This window comes from Mycothermus thermophilus (genome assembly GCF_041956435.1).
Source record: "Mycothermus thermophilus strain CBS 625.91 unplaced genomic scaffold VTJ04scaffold_1, whole genome shotgun sequence".
NCBI lineage: Eukaryota > Fungi > Ascomycota > Sordariomycetes > Sordariales > Chaetomiaceae > Mycothermus > Mycothermus thermophilus.
This window is the reverse complement of record NW_027191427.1, coordinates 2,352,172-2,369,526: the sequence shown is the minus strand read 5'-3', so window position 1 is coordinate 2,369,526 and position 17,355 is coordinate 2,352,172. Positions and strand designations below refer to the sequence as shown.

Genomic DNA, 17,355 nt, shown 5'->3' with positions numbered 1-17,355 from the left:
CCACCCCCCGGTCAAGGCGGTCTGTTTCCCGGCATGCCCGTGGGCCAGCTGAGGCCGCAGCTTTGTCTCGTTTCCACGAGGGAAGCATGATAATACTGCCGTACACTAGCGTAATGGTTGCCCATCTCGTTGGCGCCGCCATTTGTGTTGTTCGTAAAAACCCAAGCTGCCCGCCAGCCCTGTTCCCGTTGGGTTGTGATCTGGTAAACCCTTTGTTCTTCTCTTGCCCTGCCTCAACCAGGAAGTGGTGTTTCTGGGGGCCGCTGAGGACTTGTGTGTGCGTGATTCCGGTGGCTGGGCAAGGCCGGAGTTGACTCTGTTCCTTGTCCTGCACCTCACTTACATATCTCGCGGTCAACCGAAGGCTGGGTAATCTACACCCCCTTTGCACCCCTCCCATCTCAACATTGATACCCATAAGCGCGGCCTTCCGTCCTTTCGCGTCCTTTGTCTTTCTTCCCACTTCCCCATTACCCGACGCAAGGAAGTTGACGTTAGACCCGCGCTCTCGTCTTGATGCGACCTTGACCTAGCGTGGGCGGCCAACGACTACGACGACAATATCCCGAAATCGTCAACGAGGATCAAGCTCCAACCACGACCCGCAAACACCATGCTGACTAGGCGGGTATTCGACGGCTTGCTTGTAGCCGCCGGGCTTGCGGGTATAGCCGCGGCCCAAGATACGACCAAAGGGGTAGACATACATACGAGCAAGGAGCCAGCGTTGCCCACTATCGTGGCGACCGCTACGGAGGAGTCTTCTTCCGAAACGGCGACGGCGACGACATCTTCGGCGTCTGGGCCCGCAACAATAACAATTGCTGTTGGAGCGGTACGTGGATGGTTCTCTGGATGGGATTCTGTGACTAGGGAACAGCGATGACTGATATGTGGTAACAGCAAGGCCATCTCTTCACTCCGTCCGAGGCAAAGGCCAATGTTGGCGATATCATCAGTGAGTCTTGTACACTCTATTATTCTTTACCAGTGTGACAGGGGACTGACAGAGCGTAGAATTCGCTTTCTACCCTGGTGGGCATCGCGTCGCAAGGGCTGAGTTCGGCTGGCCGTGCATCCCGTATGAGTTGGCCAACATTGGCAAGCAGGGCTTCTACACGGGCGAATTCCATCCTCAGGTGGTTTCCAATGATGTGAGCAACCAACGAAAGGGCGACCACTTACCGTCCGCAAGATGATCTAACCCCATCCACAACAGCCGCCGTCCTACACCGTCCGTGTTAATGACACCGAGCCCATCTTCTTCTACTGCGCCGCCCCTGGATCCTGCGTCGACTACTACATGATCGGCGTCATCAACCCCAACTCAACCCACACCCTGGCCAAGCAGATCGAGTATGCCAAAAACACCACCTTCCAGCTAGCTCCCGGCGAGCCATGGCCTAGCGAGACGCCGCGGCCGACAGCGGGCCCGACCGATTCCATCCCTGGCCCGTCCTCAAGTCCCGATGCCGCCCCTGCAGACAGCGGAAGCTCATCCAACAACCTCAGCGCGGGCGCAATCGCCGGCATCGCAATCGGCGGTGCTGCGGTCCTCATCCTCGCTGGCGCGCTCTTGTACCTCTGCGGACGGCGGGGCGGGTTCGACAAGGCCTACCGCAAATCCGTGGTTCTCGGCGCCGGCGGTGGTGGTGCGTCGGCACAGTCGCCCATGGTTGAGGCGCGCTATCCCGACGGCCCGGCCGGATCCCCCGGGTATCCTCCGTCCGAGTACCAACACGGTAACTTGTCCCCAACGACGCAGTCGGGCTTCTACTCGCCTCATTCGCCGGCGCCGACCCTCCCGTCCGGGTACGCCGCTCCGGGCACGCCACCGGCGTATTACCCTGGTTCGCCTGGGAAGCAGCCGACAGAGTATTCGTGAGTTTTCTCTCCCTTTCCTGGGTGATGTAGAGTGCAAGACGACTGACGGTGGATGTGTTAATAGGTCTCCGCTGTCCTCTCCGGGAGTGGCCCGGACCCCGGCAGTGGCAGAGTTGCCGGCCGAGCCAGCGGTTCAGACGGTTCAGCCGCCGGGCTATATTGCGGAAAAAGGAGATGATGTGGAGGCACAGAGGTCGAAGGCTTAGACTGCAAGATTTGTTCGGTGATTCCCTTTCCCCACCTGTTTTCTATTGTCTTATTTTTTGTGATTCCCCGTCATACTCTCAAAACTCGTTTTCGACGTGTGGGATAAGAGTGTACAGGTATGAATGAGAGGAGGATTGGATAAAGCATGGAATGGTTGGATACCTCGAGGTGGGATACCTGGTTGGGTATATAGGTATGGGTTTCGGTACATCTTGGGAGCGTTTGTTTTAACTCTTTATTGTCATCTTGAATCTTGATATACACGATTCTGCTGTTTGCACCGCCATGGGACATGTCCAACCATTTCCCCGCTTATCCCTTGGACCATACCTTATTCAGCCAGCTGAAGAGACCACCATGTGCTCTTGCTGAGCAGTTTACCCGAACCACAAGCGCGACGTAAGTAAGGTACCGTACCTTAGCCTCTGTTCAAGTACTATGCATAGTTAACAAGGAGAGGGTAGATCCGAAAGCCACGTGTTCAACCGTTTCTTTCAGACTACTTAGTGATTTGCGTTTCTTTCGACGGGCAAACATGAGCAGCCGTATCAATGAATTTCTCTGGCTTAGATCGGCCTTGGTGTGTCGAGTTGCTTGGATTTGACACAAAGGTCAGCTCACATCCATTGCTTACATCACAGCACCTTGGGCACTGGTGCTCAGCGTGTGGTTTGTGTGTTCGATGTGGCTGAGAGCTGACTGCTTTGTCCCGCGGTATCTGCATGACTGTGTTGTGTCGGGACCATATCTTGGAGGGGTCATCATGATCGGAATGGAGGATTGAGCGAGCCGGGTGTAAAAATAACTAAACAAGACCTGAACGCGAACAGGAAAATACCACCACACGGTGATGTGCCACCGTGGTCCCGTGAGTCCAAACAGCCGATCACAGATCATCCGGGCCGCGCTGTTCGTTTCTTGTTCGCCCTCTCTCCCGCGCTGTCGGGTTACTGGGATGGGTAAGAATGCTAACAAAGGTTCGCCAAACGTAAAAGAGAAGGTGAAACATGGCTCCGCTGCAACCGACCGCAGCTGCCCTTCTAGAGCTCCACTTGGTTCAGGCCCGGTCGCCCCTTGGTAGCCGCTGTTAGTGAGCTACCAAGATTCCAGCCAATCATTGCACACAAATCCAAGTAACGGTGCAGCAGCAGGTACCGCCCCGCCCCAGCACGAGACGATCGTCTGTGGACTCGGCCTGCGAAAGGACACATCGACAACAACTCACGGGCCAGAGCCGACAACGTCTAAGCTTCAAATTCTCCGTAACACAGGCCCGACTTCGTCCCTCTCCTTTCCCGTCGCCAACTCCACGGCCACAACCAGCTAGTTGAGACTCGACTGGAGCGACCCCGCTCCGTCTTCTTTTTATTTTATTCTCCGGTCGAATCCCTCCCTTTCCATCTTAAGCTTCGGGCTTGCCCGGCTGCATCGACAGTCTCCCTTTCGAACCTCGAGACCAGCTCTTCCGGCTTCCTCGACCGCCGAACCACCCCATTGCGCACCCAATTGAACCAGCTGGTCTGTCCGCTTCCCGATTCCTCGCGTCGTTCTACCGCCGAATCCTCCGCACAACCGATCTCAGCCATGGCCCAACTCCGAGGCCCGGGTAGCTACGGCATGGCCGCGCCGCCGCCGTTCGGTGCTACCGTCGACGACAGGACCGAGCAGAGCCCTCTGGACGCCATCCGCCAGCAGACTAGCAAGATCGAGGACTTGCTCGATACCATCAGCGAGCCCATCAGGCCGTGCGTTCCCCTTGCCCCTCCTTTTTCAGGGAGAGAAGTGCCGCAAGACAGAACCACCAACGGCTAACGTGTCGCGTTTCCCTACAACAGCTATCTTCCCGCCATTGGCCGCTTCCTGATTGTCGTCACCTTCATTGAGGACGCCCTCAGAATAGTAACACAATGGAGCGACCAGCTGCTGTACCTGCGCGACTACCGGCACAGTACGTTCCCCTGTTTTCCAAACACATTTCCGGCTCTCGCTCTCTCTCCCTTGCAGTTTCAGCTAACCCGGACTCCCCACACCAGTCCCCTCGGGCATTACCCACCTCTTCCTCATCTCCAACGTCATTGCCATGATCATCTGCTCCGTCCTCGTCATCATCCGCAAGCACAGCGAATATGCCGTCGCCGGTCTCATGGGCGTGGTCATCACCCAAGCGCTTGGCTACGGTCTCATCTTTGACCTCAACTTCTTCCTGCGCAACCTGTCTGTCATGGGTGGCCTGCTGATGGTGCTCTCCGACTCGTGGGTGCGCAAGACCAAGGCTTTCGCTGGCCTGCCGCAGATCGAGGAGAAGGACCGCAAGATGTACTTCCAGCTGGCTGGCCGCGTGCTGCTGATCTTCCTGTTCGTCGGCTTTGTCTTCTCGGGTCAGTGGTCGCTGTGGCGCATCATTGTGAGCGCGATTGGCTTCATTGCCTGCGTCATGGTTGTGGTCGGGTTCAAGGCCAAGTTCAGCGCTACGCTGCTGGTGGTGATTCTCAGCGTGTTTAACGTTCTGGTGAACAACTTCTGGACGGTGAGTTTCCTTCCCGCTTCGCAGATGAGAGCAACGACTGATGTTTCATCTTGTATAGCTCCACGAGCACCATCCTCACAAGGACTTCGCCAAGTACGACTTCTTCCAGATCCTGTCCATCGTTGGTGGTCTACTGCTTCTGGTCAACAGCGGCCCTGGCCAGTTGAGCGTCGATGAGAAGAAGAAGGTCTACTAAGCTAGCCAAGAGTCATTTTGGTTGGTTGAGAAGGTAATGGGCGGAAGGGGCTGGCTTGGAAGCGGCTAGGTTGCCACGAGGTACGATGCAGTAACAAGACGCAGACGAAAAAGAAACTAAACAGACTTATGATATGGGCTCCTGGTTCGGAATGCGCGGGTGTGTTTTGGCTGATACGAAGAGGGTGAGAGCGAGAGTGAGAAAGAGGGGAAGGGTGAAAGTGGTAGAGAGAGAGCGAAGACAAGTCGCATGGCGTGGAAGAGGTCGTTATCGGAGGAGGGGGATTGGGGCTATCCATCTATATCATTTTGAAGTTTTTGTTTGCTCTCCACGACACGGTGGTACCTGTCCGTGGTGTGTACTCTGTAAAAAACCAGGGCGCAGAGTGGACTGCACCAATGCGCGAAACAGAGGGGCCATTTCAGGTTGATGAGCGTGGAACTTGGACTGTTTTGTGCGGCGTTTGTGGATTGGTGGCTAAGTTTGGGTTTTATGCTCAGTTGGATTCAAAACGGAGGGAGATGTTGGTTTGTTTTAAGTTTGTGTTGCAATGATAGATGTCCGAATAACTCGAAGCCTCGGTGTTCTGTGGCAGCCTTGATTTGACCTTGTTTGGTGTTGTCTACTGCTGCTATTACCTAGGTTGAACTCGATATGAGCGAAGACCAGAATGCAGGTCGCTCTCTTTCCCCATTCATTGAGAGAGGAAGTCCAAAGTTGTCCTTCTTCCAGCTGGAGAGGTTGGTTTCCTGGCCACTGGTCAGTGGACGGACAGCATCACCAGGCAGAAGCCTTGTTGTGACAAGGAGAATGGAAGGAGTGCGGCGGGAAGTCCAGAAGTACCATCTGTTAGTGCAGGTCAAAATTTAACATGCAAAGTGATCCGTTCTACTACCGTTCTTGACAGAGAATTCCTCAGGTTCTTGTCCTTCGCGCAGTTGCCCTTTGAGTTCGACTCAGCACAAGTTCCCACTCTCGTCGCCTTCCATTACCGACGGAACCGTTGCTCCCAGAACCCTCAAGGAATCACCAAACCCTCCACCGACTTCTTCGCAGCCTCAATGATCCGCATGCACGGCGGCTTGTCCTCTTGCTCCTCCAACTCCGAAGGGGGTCTATAATCCCTCGGCCGCTCAATCACCCCAGCATTCACTAACACATCAAGCCTCTCATGCCACACCTTCGCCCTCCCCTCCACCATCCTCGCCAGCTCCTTCAACCCCAACTGCCCTTTCCCTTCCTCACCCCACTCCCCAACCCCGTACACATCCATCTTCAACATGGCCCGCACCACCAGCCGCCAGGTCATGGGCTCCATCAACGCCCCTTCCAACCGGTTCACCCCGCCTCCGCATTTCATCGCCGCCTTGCCCTGCGCCATCCAACCCCACACCCCGCCGTAGTCGGTCAGGCTGAAGCGGAGTTTTTTCCGCGCCGCGTCCGCCGCGGAGGCGGTTTGGTCGACGAGCTCCAAGAGCCGGGTGTACGCGGCCGAGAGGGAGGGGAGGAGCGCGCCCAGCATCAGCATGGTTTGGACGGACTGGAACGTGAGGGACGGGCTGTGCAGGCTGAAGGGCGGGTCGGAGCAGACGGGGCAAAGGACGGCCTCGTACGCGGCGCGGGTGGCGCGGCGGGTGGTGAAGATGGCGGCGGGGATGGTGGAGGGGAGGGGTTGGAGGGTGGTGAGGGATTGTTGGAGGTTGGTGGGGCAGGCGCATGTGGTGGTAGTGGTGGTGGTCGGAGTAGAAGTAGTACTGAAGGAGGCGGCTGGTTCGGTCTGGGCTGAGGTGTCGGAGCTAGGGGAGCAACCGGTTTCTGAAGATGATGGCGGGGAGAGACTCGGAAGTGACTCCGCCAAATCAAAAGACATGATCTGGGCGAGATCTTCGTTGATGAGGTCAAGGTTGGGCAAGGGTGTTGGAATGTCATCGGCAGGCTCGTCAAAGTTGATTTCCGTATAGTTGCGTAGGGGCCAGAAACCTGGAGGATGACCCCGGGGATTTTGGCTTGTTGGGGGTGAAGGTCGTTGCTGGTCAGTTTGTGGCTGTTTTTGCTGTAGCTGTTCCGGTAGCTCGAGGTTGGCTTGTGGTGTGAAGGGAATGAATTGGGAGTTGGGATCGACCATGTCCAAAAAGTTCATGTCGCTGCTGCTCATGTCGAGGAATGAGAGGTCCAAGTCCATGCCAAACGCACTATCGAAATTGAAGTCGGGGAAGATGATGGATTGCGGATCAGGAATGGTCATCGACGCTGTCGGGGCTGCCTCGACTGGCGGCAGCGAGGGCGGCTGAGGAAGAGGTTTCTGAGGCTGTGATGCCTCCTGTGATGTCTCTCCTGATGCCATCGGCTCGGCTGGACGATGCTTCCTCGGCCGACCCATTCGTTTCTGAGGCGAGTAAACGCATTTAACGCCCTCTCGCTGACAGCGGGAGCACCCGTCCAGTTCCTTGGAGCAAGCCAACTTTCGACCTCCTATGCATTGGTCAGGGGACGCTGTTTTAACAAACTAGGGGGAGTACATACGACACTCATCGCACGCCCGGCGTTTGGGCTGTTCTGTTGTTTTCTTGCCATCCATCTTCGAAAGTGTGTAACTGTTACCAACCCTTGACGTCTGCTCAATCAATCGCAAGTGATTTTCTAAGTGAGAAAGATAGTTATGATCCCAAGGTTTGGGACAGCGCGCGATCCCCACTGACGATCTGATTACTACCAAATGGTGATGGGGAAGATATGAGAGGTGAGACAAGATAGACTTTGGAGTTGAGGACAGGATCAGGACACGTCAGATGATGTCAGACGCGCAAGGAGGGAAAGGTTGTTGGATGGCCTTGGGGTTGGGGGCGGCATGAACATGCTGCATCTCACAAGAATCGTTGATCAGGCCCTCCAGACCAGGGCCTCAGGCAGACCAGGGCCTTGGGCAGACACAAGATACGCAGAAAGTGAGCGTCTGTCGACTTTAGGTTGCTCAGATACAGAGAGCGGAGACCCAAGGTATGCAATATGAAGTGCCGGATGTTGCCGCCAGCCGTAAGTCCTCGTCGATTCAGCTGAGCACCACCCGCTGACACGCGTCCCTTGCAGCCTTACGGTGAGAGATGGATGCAACGAGAAGCAAGGGTCTTGAGGCACTCCTGTTGTTGGCTGGATTACTAATACTTGAGGCGGAAGGGCATATTCCAGATCTTGTCCGAGAGTTACGCCATGCCATGGGACTTCCTCCCATGCACAAATATGCTGTTATCTTGAGTGAGTTGAGAAAGGGTTCTTTGTCAGGTCTAACACAGGTACCTGATGCGAGTTTGCACTCATATGCCATTGCTGGCCTCGCCGTCATTGCTTCAGTCCTCTGTCTACAATGAGGCCCATGTTCAGCAGATGGCTCGAAGAGGATACCTCCAGATAGAACCTCTCTTTCTCTCAGTCTGGCCCGCCTCTGGAGGAAATGTCAGCTTCCAATGGAACGAGCTAGAAGAGTTGAACGTTCGGCTGGCTTGGGGAGGAAACGTGATCATGTAGGTATGGGCACGCAGATGGGGATCAAGAACAAAAAGTCTCCGAGCTCAACTCCTCCGTCTGCCCCACGACTTGGAGGTGGTCCGGGTGCAGCAGCCTAATCTAAATCCAGAAGGCGGAGAGGATATCGCCCCACTTAAATTTTACATCCCCAGGATGTCTGGCAGAAAAAAAGTCCAATGCAATGGATCTCCAACTGCCTGTGCAAGTGTTGCGACAGCCGCCAGTAGTCACCACCTTTACCCACCATATACCACCACAATGGGCTCGAAATTAACCGAAAAGAAGCGTAAACAGGTCGACTCGGACTCTGGGTCTGACAATGAACTGGCAAACGGTCTTTTCGACGGCGTTTTGTCCCAGAGCGAGTCCGACGACGACGACTACATTGCTTCGGAAGACGAGGATGAGGAGGACGAGAGTGGGAGTGAGGAGACCGAGGATACGGATGATAATGAAGAGGAGGAGAGTGACGATGCAGGCTTCTCAAGCGACGAGATCCCGTCAGATGCCGAGCATGAGGACGAAATGGACAAACTCGCCAAGCAGCAGGAGGAACTTGAAATCACAGAGCCCGGCGTGGACCCGAAGCCCAAGAAGGAGGAAGTCGAGGAGGAGAGGAATTACAGGATCGAGAAAGACGCTTATGGCGGGGTGCGATACGTCTATCCAGAGATCGACCCTGTTTACGACTCAGACGACACCGACTACAATGAGCCCGTCAACACCATTGGCAACATCCCTCTGAGCTTCTACGACAGGTAGGAATTCCCATCCCATGTATTGGCTCTCCAACTTATCTGACAATGGCAAATCCAGCTATCCGCATATCGGCTACGACATCAATGGCAAGAAGATCATGCGCCCGGCCACGGGCGATGCACTGCAAAGCCTGCTCGACAGCATCGAAGTGCCAGAGGGATGGACCGGCTTGACGGATATCAACACCGGAAACCCGCTTAACCTTACCAAGGAGGAGTTGGAACTGGTCCGCCGCGTCCAGATGGGTCTGCTACCTGAGGATGTCGAGGATCCATACCCGGATACCGTCGAGTGGTTCACCTCGGTCGAGGAGAAGATGCGTAAGTGCGACATGGCCCCCGCACGAGGAGTCGATGCTGACCCTGAACAGCTCTCAGCGCGGCCCCGGAACCCAAGCGTCGTTTCATCCCCTCCAAGAATGAGGCCAAGCAGATCATGAAACTCGTTCGCGCCATCCGCGAAGGGAGAATTCTGCCATACAAGCCCCCAGAGGAGCGTGAGAGGGAACTGGAAGAACAGGAGGAGCAATACTTCGATCTATGGCAAAATGAAGAACCACGACCCCCGAATCCGATGCACATTCCCGCTCCAAAACTCCCGCCCCCGGGTTATGACCTTTCATACAATCCACCAGAAGAATATCTTCCGTACGTCTTTTGCACAGACCCGTTGCTGATTTCTTGATGCTGACAGCTTGATAGCACCAAGGAGGAGCGGGAAGAGTGGGAGAAGCAGGACCCCGAGGAGAGGGAAAAGGACTATCTCCCAACAAAGTATGATGCCTTGCGCAAGGTCCCAGCGTGGGGTGACTTTGTCAAGGAGAGGTTTGAGAGGTGCATGGTACGTAGACCACGAGTCCATCCCCTTGATGTCCGCTAACTCGATCATTTAGGACCTTTATCTGGCACCTCGTGTGCGCAAGAACAGGCTCAACATTGATCCTAACTCGCTCCTCCCCAAACTCCCCTCGCCGTCTGAGCTTAAGCCCTTCCCTACGGTTGTCCAGACAATTTTCCGGGGTCACGAAGGGCGCGTACGGAGCGTTGCGATCGATCCAGTAAGCGAACGCTGATATCCAATTCCTTGTGACGTACGTTTCCTAACATTAGCAGACTGGCATTGCGCTTGCTACGGGAGGTGATGATGGTACTGTGCGCGTCTGGGAACTTTTGACAGGCCGCCAAGTATGGTCCGTCAAGTTGAGCAGTGAAGAGGCCGTCAACACAGTCCGCTGGAGGCCAACCAAGGACGCCTTCATTTTAGCTGCGGCTGCGGGTGAAGACATCTTCCTCATGGTCCCAGCACATGCCAGCGTCACACCAGCCCTTGACCAGGCCAGTAGAGACATCTTAGCAGCAGGCTTTGGATACGCAGCCAACGGACAGCAACAGACGCTCCCCATTGGCAAAGAGCCGCCGGCGAAGTGGTCAAGGCCGGGCACAAAGCTTGAAGACGAAGGCGTCCTGATCAAGATCACTGTCAGATCTGCTGTTAAGGTGATCAATTGGCACAGGAGAGGCGACCACTTCGCGACAGTCTCGCCTCGCGGGCAACGGAGCTCCGTAGCCATTCACACGCTGTCGAAGCATCTGACTCAGATCCCTTTCCGCAAGTTGGCGGGCTTAGCTCAGACTGCTGCCTTCCATCCTCTGCGCCCGCTCTTCTTTGTGGCCACTCAACGCACGATTCGCTGCTACGATCTCCAAAAGCTCGAGCTTGTAAAGATTGTGCAGCCTGGGGCTAAATGGTACGTCATCGGTCCTTCTGCCTATTAGTGCCCTTTTATGCCCGAAGGCTGGTAAACTGACCGAAGATGACAGGATCTCATCATTCGATATTCATCCTGGTGGTGACAATCTCATTGTGGGCAGCTATGACAAACGTCTGTTGTGGCATGACCTGGATCTCTCCAACAGGCCGTACAAGACGATGCGGTTCCACGGTGAAGCCATCCGGCAGGTCAAGTACCACAAGGGAGGCTTTCCGTTGTTTGCAGACTGCAGTGATGACGGAAGTCTACAGATTTTCCACGGCAAAGTGCCGAATGACCAGCTTGAGAACCCTACAATTGTGCCGGTCAAGATGCTCAAGGGACACAAGGTGGTCAGTAAGCTGGGAGTGTTGGATATTGACTGGCACCCAAGGGAACCCTGGATCGTGAGTGCAGGAGCAGATGGTACAGCACGGCTCTGGATGTAACACGGGGGATGATCAAGACCATGGGATTGGTGCTCGGTTTAGTTGGGGTCCTGAGGAGGGGTTTATATCCATCCAATGTACGTAATGGTGAGCGAAAGGGCTGTTTGTGCTGCAGTCGCGTCTCTAGTTGGCGTCCACACGTGGCCGGTTGGGCGTTGGTGTTATCAAGGAGGCATTGATGTCTCGCCTCACTTCCAGAACACTCTTCTACCTGACATGCTCTTCCTGGACTGGCTGACTGGACATCGAAGATGTGAGGCACAACTTGCAGGTGCAGCTTTCCATGTGTGTACCCATATATAAGAGGAGTGCCGTTAACGCACGAACTGGGTCAAACCCTACTCCCTGGACGCCTCACGCATCGGCCTCGCGCCTCACACCGCTCGTTAGGGCAAGCACACCACCGATCAATTGCATATGTTTTATGTGACTGCATTATTTCTTATTCCACACTTTATTCCGCCTTTCCTTTCCTCTTCTGTCGCCTTAGACCATGGCGCTCACTCCGTCTTCGAACTTCTTGAACAGTGACAAATCAACCGCATCTGCCATCGCCTTATATCCCGTGGGATTCAGATGCAAATAGTCACCCGTGTCATACTCGGGCCTCAGCATCGTGCCGTTCTTCGGATCCCTGACCGCCTTATCAAAGTCGATGACCGCGTCGAACCTCCCGCTCGTCCTAATCCACTTGTTGACCCTCTGCCTCTGCGTCTCCCGCGCCGGCTCGCCGTATACTTGTCCAGGTCCAGACATGGGCGTAATGGTCGCTCCGAAGACCGCGATACCAGCCGCGTGCAGGCGGGTAATAATCTGTTCATAAGCGAGGATGAGACGGTCGCCGACAGCAGTCTGGGCCTCGTCGGTCGGATCGGCGGTGCCGAGGTCGTTCACACCTTCAAAGACAAACGCATAGCGCACGTTGGGGTGAGCGAGCACGTCACGCTCGATGCGGCCGAGCGCGTTGGGGCCCAGGCCGTCAGCCAACACCCGGTTTCCGCCCGCCGCCATGTTCATGACGGCCAGGGACTTGAGGAGGGAGGCGTCGCGGCCGGTGGCCTTGCGCAGACGAGCGAGGAGCTGGTCGGGCCAGCGGTCGTTGCCGTTGGTGGTGGACCCACGGCCGTCGGTGATGCTGTCGCCGATGATGGCGAGGGCGTTGTGGTGAGAGGGGAGCCAGGCTTGGATCGCCGAGATGAGGAACCACTTATCGATGCGCTGGACTGAGTCGGACTTGCTCAGGTCCGAGGCGGCCACCAGGTTGCCGCGCGCCAACCAGGAGCTGGTCCGGCTGCCCGGGTGGCCCGTGATGGCGTGGCCCTGCTGGCCTGAGGCGAGGTAGACGGTGATGGTGACGCTGGTTTGAGCCTTGACGGGGAAGCGGATGGGGTCGGAGACGACGAGGGCGCCGTTGGGGACGCGGAAGGAGGGTGAGCCGGAGAAGGTGAGGTGCCGCACCGTGTCCTGGCGGATGGAGGAGGAGCCGGCAGTGCCGTTGGCCGGAAGGGCGATGGTCGCTGCGGTGATGGGCAGGTCGGAGCCGCCGAAAGCGTTGCTGAACTGCACCCGGATGGTAGTGGCGTCTTGGGTCAGGTAGACCGTTTGCCGGATGGTGGTGTCTTCGAAGACGGCGCTGGTGCCGTTCTATGATGGAGCGGTCAGCTGGTTGCCAGGTAAGTGGATTTGCTTGTTCACCTTGGAAACTCACATAAGGGGCTTCAGGCAGGTTGTACGGCTCAACCTGCTGTGGCATCGATGCCCAGATGGGCACCCAGTGCTCGCGGCATGTCGCGATGGAGACGAAGGTGGCGCTCAGCGCGAGGCTGAGAAGCCGGCGAAGACCAAAGCCCGAGCGAGACATGGCGAGCGTACCACGAGGGCAGCGGCGGTAGCAGCAGGGGCAGCGGCGGTAGCAGCAGCAGCAGCACCTGGAGAGGACGGTTGAGCGACAATGGAGACTCCTGGAAAGCCTCTGAGTCCAACCACAAACTCACCGGAGTGAGCCAGACACCGGGCCACCATCATATATTCTATCCTCAACTTACCGAGACGGCGTACGACGCAGGAACCCGTCCTCCACGCACACGGAAGTAGTACCACGGACAATTTGGCATCTGTCGATGTGGACAAGACGGCAACCACGGAGCGAACAGGCTCTCTGGGAAATACAGGCTAAATCACCCGGCCGCTTAGGACCCATCGCTGCTTCTTTGCCTACCACCGTACCGCTGCAGCCCCCGAATCGAAGCGGAGAGCCGGAGGGTCAACCGCGGCCCTTACGGGGCCTATGCCCGATTCAATGGAACCGTGGGTATTCTGGGAATATCGCAACGGTGGGTGATGAGACGTTGTTCCGGCTGATCCCCACCCGAGTTCCGGGAAAAGGGCCCGAGTCTCGGGCCGGGACTAGGTTATTAACTCTAAACAGATCATCACTTCAAACGACGGCCTCTGATTGTTGGAGAAATAGAGCTCGCATTTTCCGAAGCTTCCTGCGTGGTAACAATCCGACTTTTGGAACCGAGATAGAAATAACTAAAGACAGTTTGCCCCCCTTGCCAACCTTTTGCCAATCCCGATCCCAATGCTTGGTTTTCCCGATGCCGTGCCGAACATCCAAGACATGCGTATGAAAGGTTCAAAGACACCGCGCCAGCGCAAGAAGCAACCATGGAACGCGAAGCTCGATAATACAAAACAGAAAGCAAGTCCGGCAGGGAAAAACAATCTGAGCCGGTGATAACGCCACGTCCGACCAAGAGAAAAACGACGGCCGCCAACAGGGGAAAGGAAGAAAGAAACCGGTGATCACCAGGAGACCCAGCAGAATGACAGCTGCCGTCGACACGCGAAAACAACCCCGGCGCCACGAACGACGAAACCGATAGATAGGCGAAGACGAGAGGCGAAGCAAGCAACCAAGACCAACTATGCAAAGGCACCGAAGTCAAGTACCTGACAACGCCAGCACACCAGAACCCGGGAACCATGCCACATACGAACAGTCAACTTGGTTGGCTGTAGATATATACGTGGTATATGATGACAGTACTTCGAAGCAGCTAGCCTGAGCTTCTGGGCGTTGGCTTGAGAGTATTGTCAAGATGGCGAGGGGATGTGGTGTCATGGAATGGGTGGTTGAGGTTCGTGTCGATGTTTGCGTCGCGCTACGACTACCATCATCATAGGATTTGGCAGTACGTCTCATCCCCAGGCCTACCAATCCTGTTGGATGGCCGTTTCCCATACCCTTGGCTACCTGTCTGGTTCCAGATAGCAACAGGCTTCCATCTCTTGGCATCTACCCCTCTCCTTCCTCCCCTGGCACCCTCTTGAATAGTCGATTACTCAACCAAAATGGGTATCAACCAAGATTAGATCGACATCCTCTCCACGACCCCGTGCCGCCAGATTCGTCCGGCCAACTCACATTTGCTGGCACGCCTTGTCATGGTCAACACCGGCTCGAGAAGAACGTCGACAAAAAAGAAAGTCTTGGTGGTTATGAAAATGGCGGTCATGACTTCCACCGCTCCCTTAATCGCCAAGCTGCTCCAGGACGCCCTCCCGGGCAGACTGAAGCATGTTCCAATCCACTCCTCTTCGACTTTTTCCACCCAACATGCGGTCCTCCACAGTCGCCACCGCCAGTGAGCCGATGGGAGCTGTATTGCTTCCAACAGCACACCATCGCCAGCGGTGCCTTGGGCCATGTTTTAAAAGTCCCTGCGTCGACCGTGGTGCTTGTGGGAACGGCTGGACGGAGCCGCCGTCTCAGACCAGCTTCCCATGCCCATCATGTCCGACGCCGGGTCGCACGCGGCCGGGGGCAGGCTCCAGTCGGCTCCGAAGATGGTGCTCGGAGCCCGGGACTGGGGGCTGGCAGGGAGGATGCTATAGTTGGTGTTGGTTTGGGCCGGGGAGAGCGGATGAGGTTCTCCGAGGGCGAAAAATCGGGCACCGATGCTGGCTGTGTCATCGAGCCAGCCGTGGAAGGTATGAACGTCGGGATCATCATGTTCATGCTGCAAGCGGCTGACGTTGGCCGCCGTCAAAGCGGTGGCCGCGTTCGGGTTGGTGATGGTCGCCGTCAGGAACTGAAGGCGTTCGGCCGTGATATTCAGGGTGTCACCGGTAGCATCGGTGACAAAGGTCGGGGGGGTGTGATCGAACCGGTACCCATCTTCGAGTTCCAAGATACCCCCGTGGTTGTCATCACTGTCGGGCACGGCATGATCTCTGGGGTGTGGAGGGTTGGTGGTGACAGAGAGCTCGTCGACGTCGACCATGTTGAGCGCTGATCCCGCTCCATCAGCAGACAGGCTCGCAACCTGGTTCGACGGCCAGTTGTCGGCGTTGAGGTTGGGGGCTCTGTCCGCGGTGTAATTGCTTTGCTCGATTCGCTCAATGATCACCCAGCCTTCCTGCTGGTGGGAGGATTTCCTTGTGTGATCTTTCTTCGAGACCATCGTGTGGGAGAGAAGCGATGATGACGAGTTTTTTGGTCGGGTTGGATGAAAAGATAGGGTGGGGGGGGGGGGAGGGAAGAAACAGAGAACAAAGAAGAGCGAAGAAGGGTAATGTCAATGAGAACGAGGAAACCGGCGAGATCCAGGGGTTTTATGTCCATGAGGGTCGAAATGGAGTCTGAAGGAGGTCAAGGGGAAAGGCATGTCATCACAGTCAAGTGCCGTATATGGGATGGAGACGGGGCGCCCAGGGTCATAACGGAGCGGCAACGGGGAGGCTCTTTGGCTCCTCTTCCACATGCCGTTCGGGCAACGCAACGTGGGGAGGGGGGGTTGCCAGTTCAAAAAACGAATCACGGGACCTCCCTCTTGCCCGTCAAACGACAACACATCACTTTTCCTCGAGTGAGGGATTTTGGAATTCTGCATTTGGACCACGCCCGTGGTTGCCTTGTTTGGTGGGCAGGTACCGGTACGTACAGATACCTCTACAAGAATCACTCTCGACCTTACGGATTGTGAATAAAGACAAATCTGAGCAAATAACTTACTGCTAGTGCTTTTAAGGTTCTGTGTTCACAGCTCAAGTGACCTTTTGGGGATTGCTGGGCGATCGCAAATCAACTCTATAGAACATAACCGACGTCGAGAGTATCCTGAGGTCGAGCACCTGAGAAATTGTCTCCATCCAAGTTTACCCTGTGTCCTAGGCCGGGTTCAATCGGCTCAACAAGGCTTAATCCTCGCTCAGCTAGGTACCTATGTATGTACATACATACTTAGCCAGCCCTGCCATCTCAGCCCTCACACACGCACGCACACACACACACACACACACACACATGGACACACCAAGATCTTTGGCGACACGCACCATGCGAACGCCGATTATCGGCCTAGACCGAAACTACGTAAACAAACCTTATTCTGTTATATCCTCATACATAATGTACGGCAGCAGCCACATGACCCCCGGTTGACAAGCAGGGCGGCGAATGACATCAACAGGAGCATGATGAGTGGCCGAAGTAGCCGAAGGGAGTTGAATCATACTGGAGAAAGCGACATATGTTAGAACTGCCCAACAACCATGGGTTTGTTTGCAAGGACTTCCAAGACCGCGAACTGCTGGGACCTACCAAAATTTAGTCATCCTGGGTAACCATCGAAACATTAGACTTCTCAATGCATGGCTGAAAGCCATTGTCGCCTGGATAGTGCCGATCATTCCCTAGACACCCACTGGACGGCAGAATGGGTACTTCGTAGGTGCGAAAATGCGATGAACATCAGCTCACAATGGCATTGAATGGGCATTAGGCTCTTGGCAGGGGTGCAGGAAAGACGGCCACCGGGTCTCGACAACCCGCATGGCGGGTGGCTCAGACATATGTACAACAACCCAATCGCCGGGACAGATACCGCGTGTCGCAATCGACTCCTTGATGGGCTTGTGGGGTAGGAGGGCTGCTCGACATGAATCAGGTCCACCTCTGGAAATGTCCTGTATGGTCGTCGCCTGTTATCTTCATTTCGTGGGTGAAAGATATAGAACCGCCCTTCATTCCATACTTCTCATGAGCTCCCCTAAG

General features: G+C 55.7%; 7 protein-coding genes across 7 annotated transcripts; 3 read left to right on the top strand and 4 right to left on the bottom strand.

Annotated features, from left to right (window-relative positions):
• Positions 1-613: 613 nt before the first annotated feature.
• On the top strand, positions 614-2,090 carry VTJ04DRAFT_884 (uncharacterized protein; the record flags this gene model as incomplete). The annotated part of the gene is made up of 5 exons (XM_069367320.1): positions 614-835; positions 904-958; positions 1,018-1,154; positions 1,220-1,881; positions 1,949-2,090. 5 exons carry the CDS (start codon positions 614-616, stop codon positions 2,088-2,090), a joined length of 1,218 nt encoding a protein of 405 aa, XP_069223493.1.
• A 1,585-nt stretch (positions 2,091-3,675) lies between these two features.
• Positions 3,676-4,814, top strand: VTJ04DRAFT_883 (uncharacterized protein; the record flags this gene model as incomplete). Its single annotated transcript, XM_069367309.1, has 4 exons — positions 3,676-3,836; positions 3,927-4,039; positions 4,125-4,618; positions 4,677-4,814. The coding sequence occupies 4 exons, from the start codon at positions 3,676-3,678 to the stop codon at positions 4,812-4,814; spliced, it is 906 nt and encodes a 301-aa protein (XP_069223492.1).
• A 1-nt stretch (position 4,815) lies between these two features.
• On the bottom strand, positions 4,816-5,234 carry VTJ04DRAFT_882 (uncharacterized protein; the record flags this gene model as incomplete). Its single annotated transcript, XM_069367298.1, has 2 exons — positions 4,816-5,112; positions 5,160-5,234. The coding sequence occupies 2 exons, from the start codon at positions 5,232-5,234 to the stop codon at positions 4,816-4,818; spliced, it is 372 nt and encodes a 123-aa protein (XP_069223491.1).
• A 598-nt stretch (positions 5,235-5,832) lies between these two features.
• VTJ04DRAFT_881 (uncharacterized protein) lies at positions 5,833-7,392 on the bottom strand (the record flags this gene model as incomplete). Its single annotated transcript, XM_069367287.1, has 2 exons — positions 5,833-7,286; positions 7,338-7,392. 2 exons carry the CDS (start codon positions 7,390-7,392, stop codon positions 5,833-5,835), a joined length of 1,509 nt encoding a protein of 502 aa, XP_069223490.1.
• Positions 7,393-8,594: 1,202 nt separating this feature from the next.
• On the top strand, positions 8,595-11,294 carry VTJ04DRAFT_880 (uncharacterized protein; the record flags this gene model as incomplete). The annotated part of the gene is made up of 7 exons (XM_069367276.1): positions 8,595-9,094; positions 9,153-9,415; positions 9,466-9,742; positions 9,797-9,935; positions 9,988-10,152; positions 10,208-10,842; positions 10,916-11,294. 7 exons carry the CDS (start codon positions 8,595-8,597, stop codon positions 11,292-11,294), a joined length of 2,358 nt encoding a protein of 785 aa, XP_069223489.1.
• Positions 11,295-11,780: 486 nt separating this feature from the next.
• Positions 11,781-13,155, bottom strand: VTJ04DRAFT_879 (uncharacterized protein; the record flags this gene model as incomplete). The annotated part of the gene is made up of 2 exons (XM_069367264.1): positions 11,781-12,938; positions 13,003-13,155. 2 exons carry the CDS (start codon positions 13,153-13,155, stop codon positions 11,781-11,783), a joined length of 1,311 nt encoding a protein of 436 aa, XP_069223488.1.
• A 1,855-nt stretch (positions 13,156-15,010) lies between these two features.
• VTJ04DRAFT_878 (uncharacterized protein) lies at positions 15,011-15,763 on the bottom strand (the record flags this gene model as incomplete). Its single annotated transcript, XM_069367253.1, has 1 exon — positions 15,011-15,763. The coding sequence occupies one exon, from the start codon at positions 15,761-15,763 to the stop codon at positions 15,011-15,013; it is 753 nt and encodes a 250-aa protein (XP_069223487.1).
• Between the last annotated feature and the right edge of the window lie 1,592 nt (positions 15,764-17,355).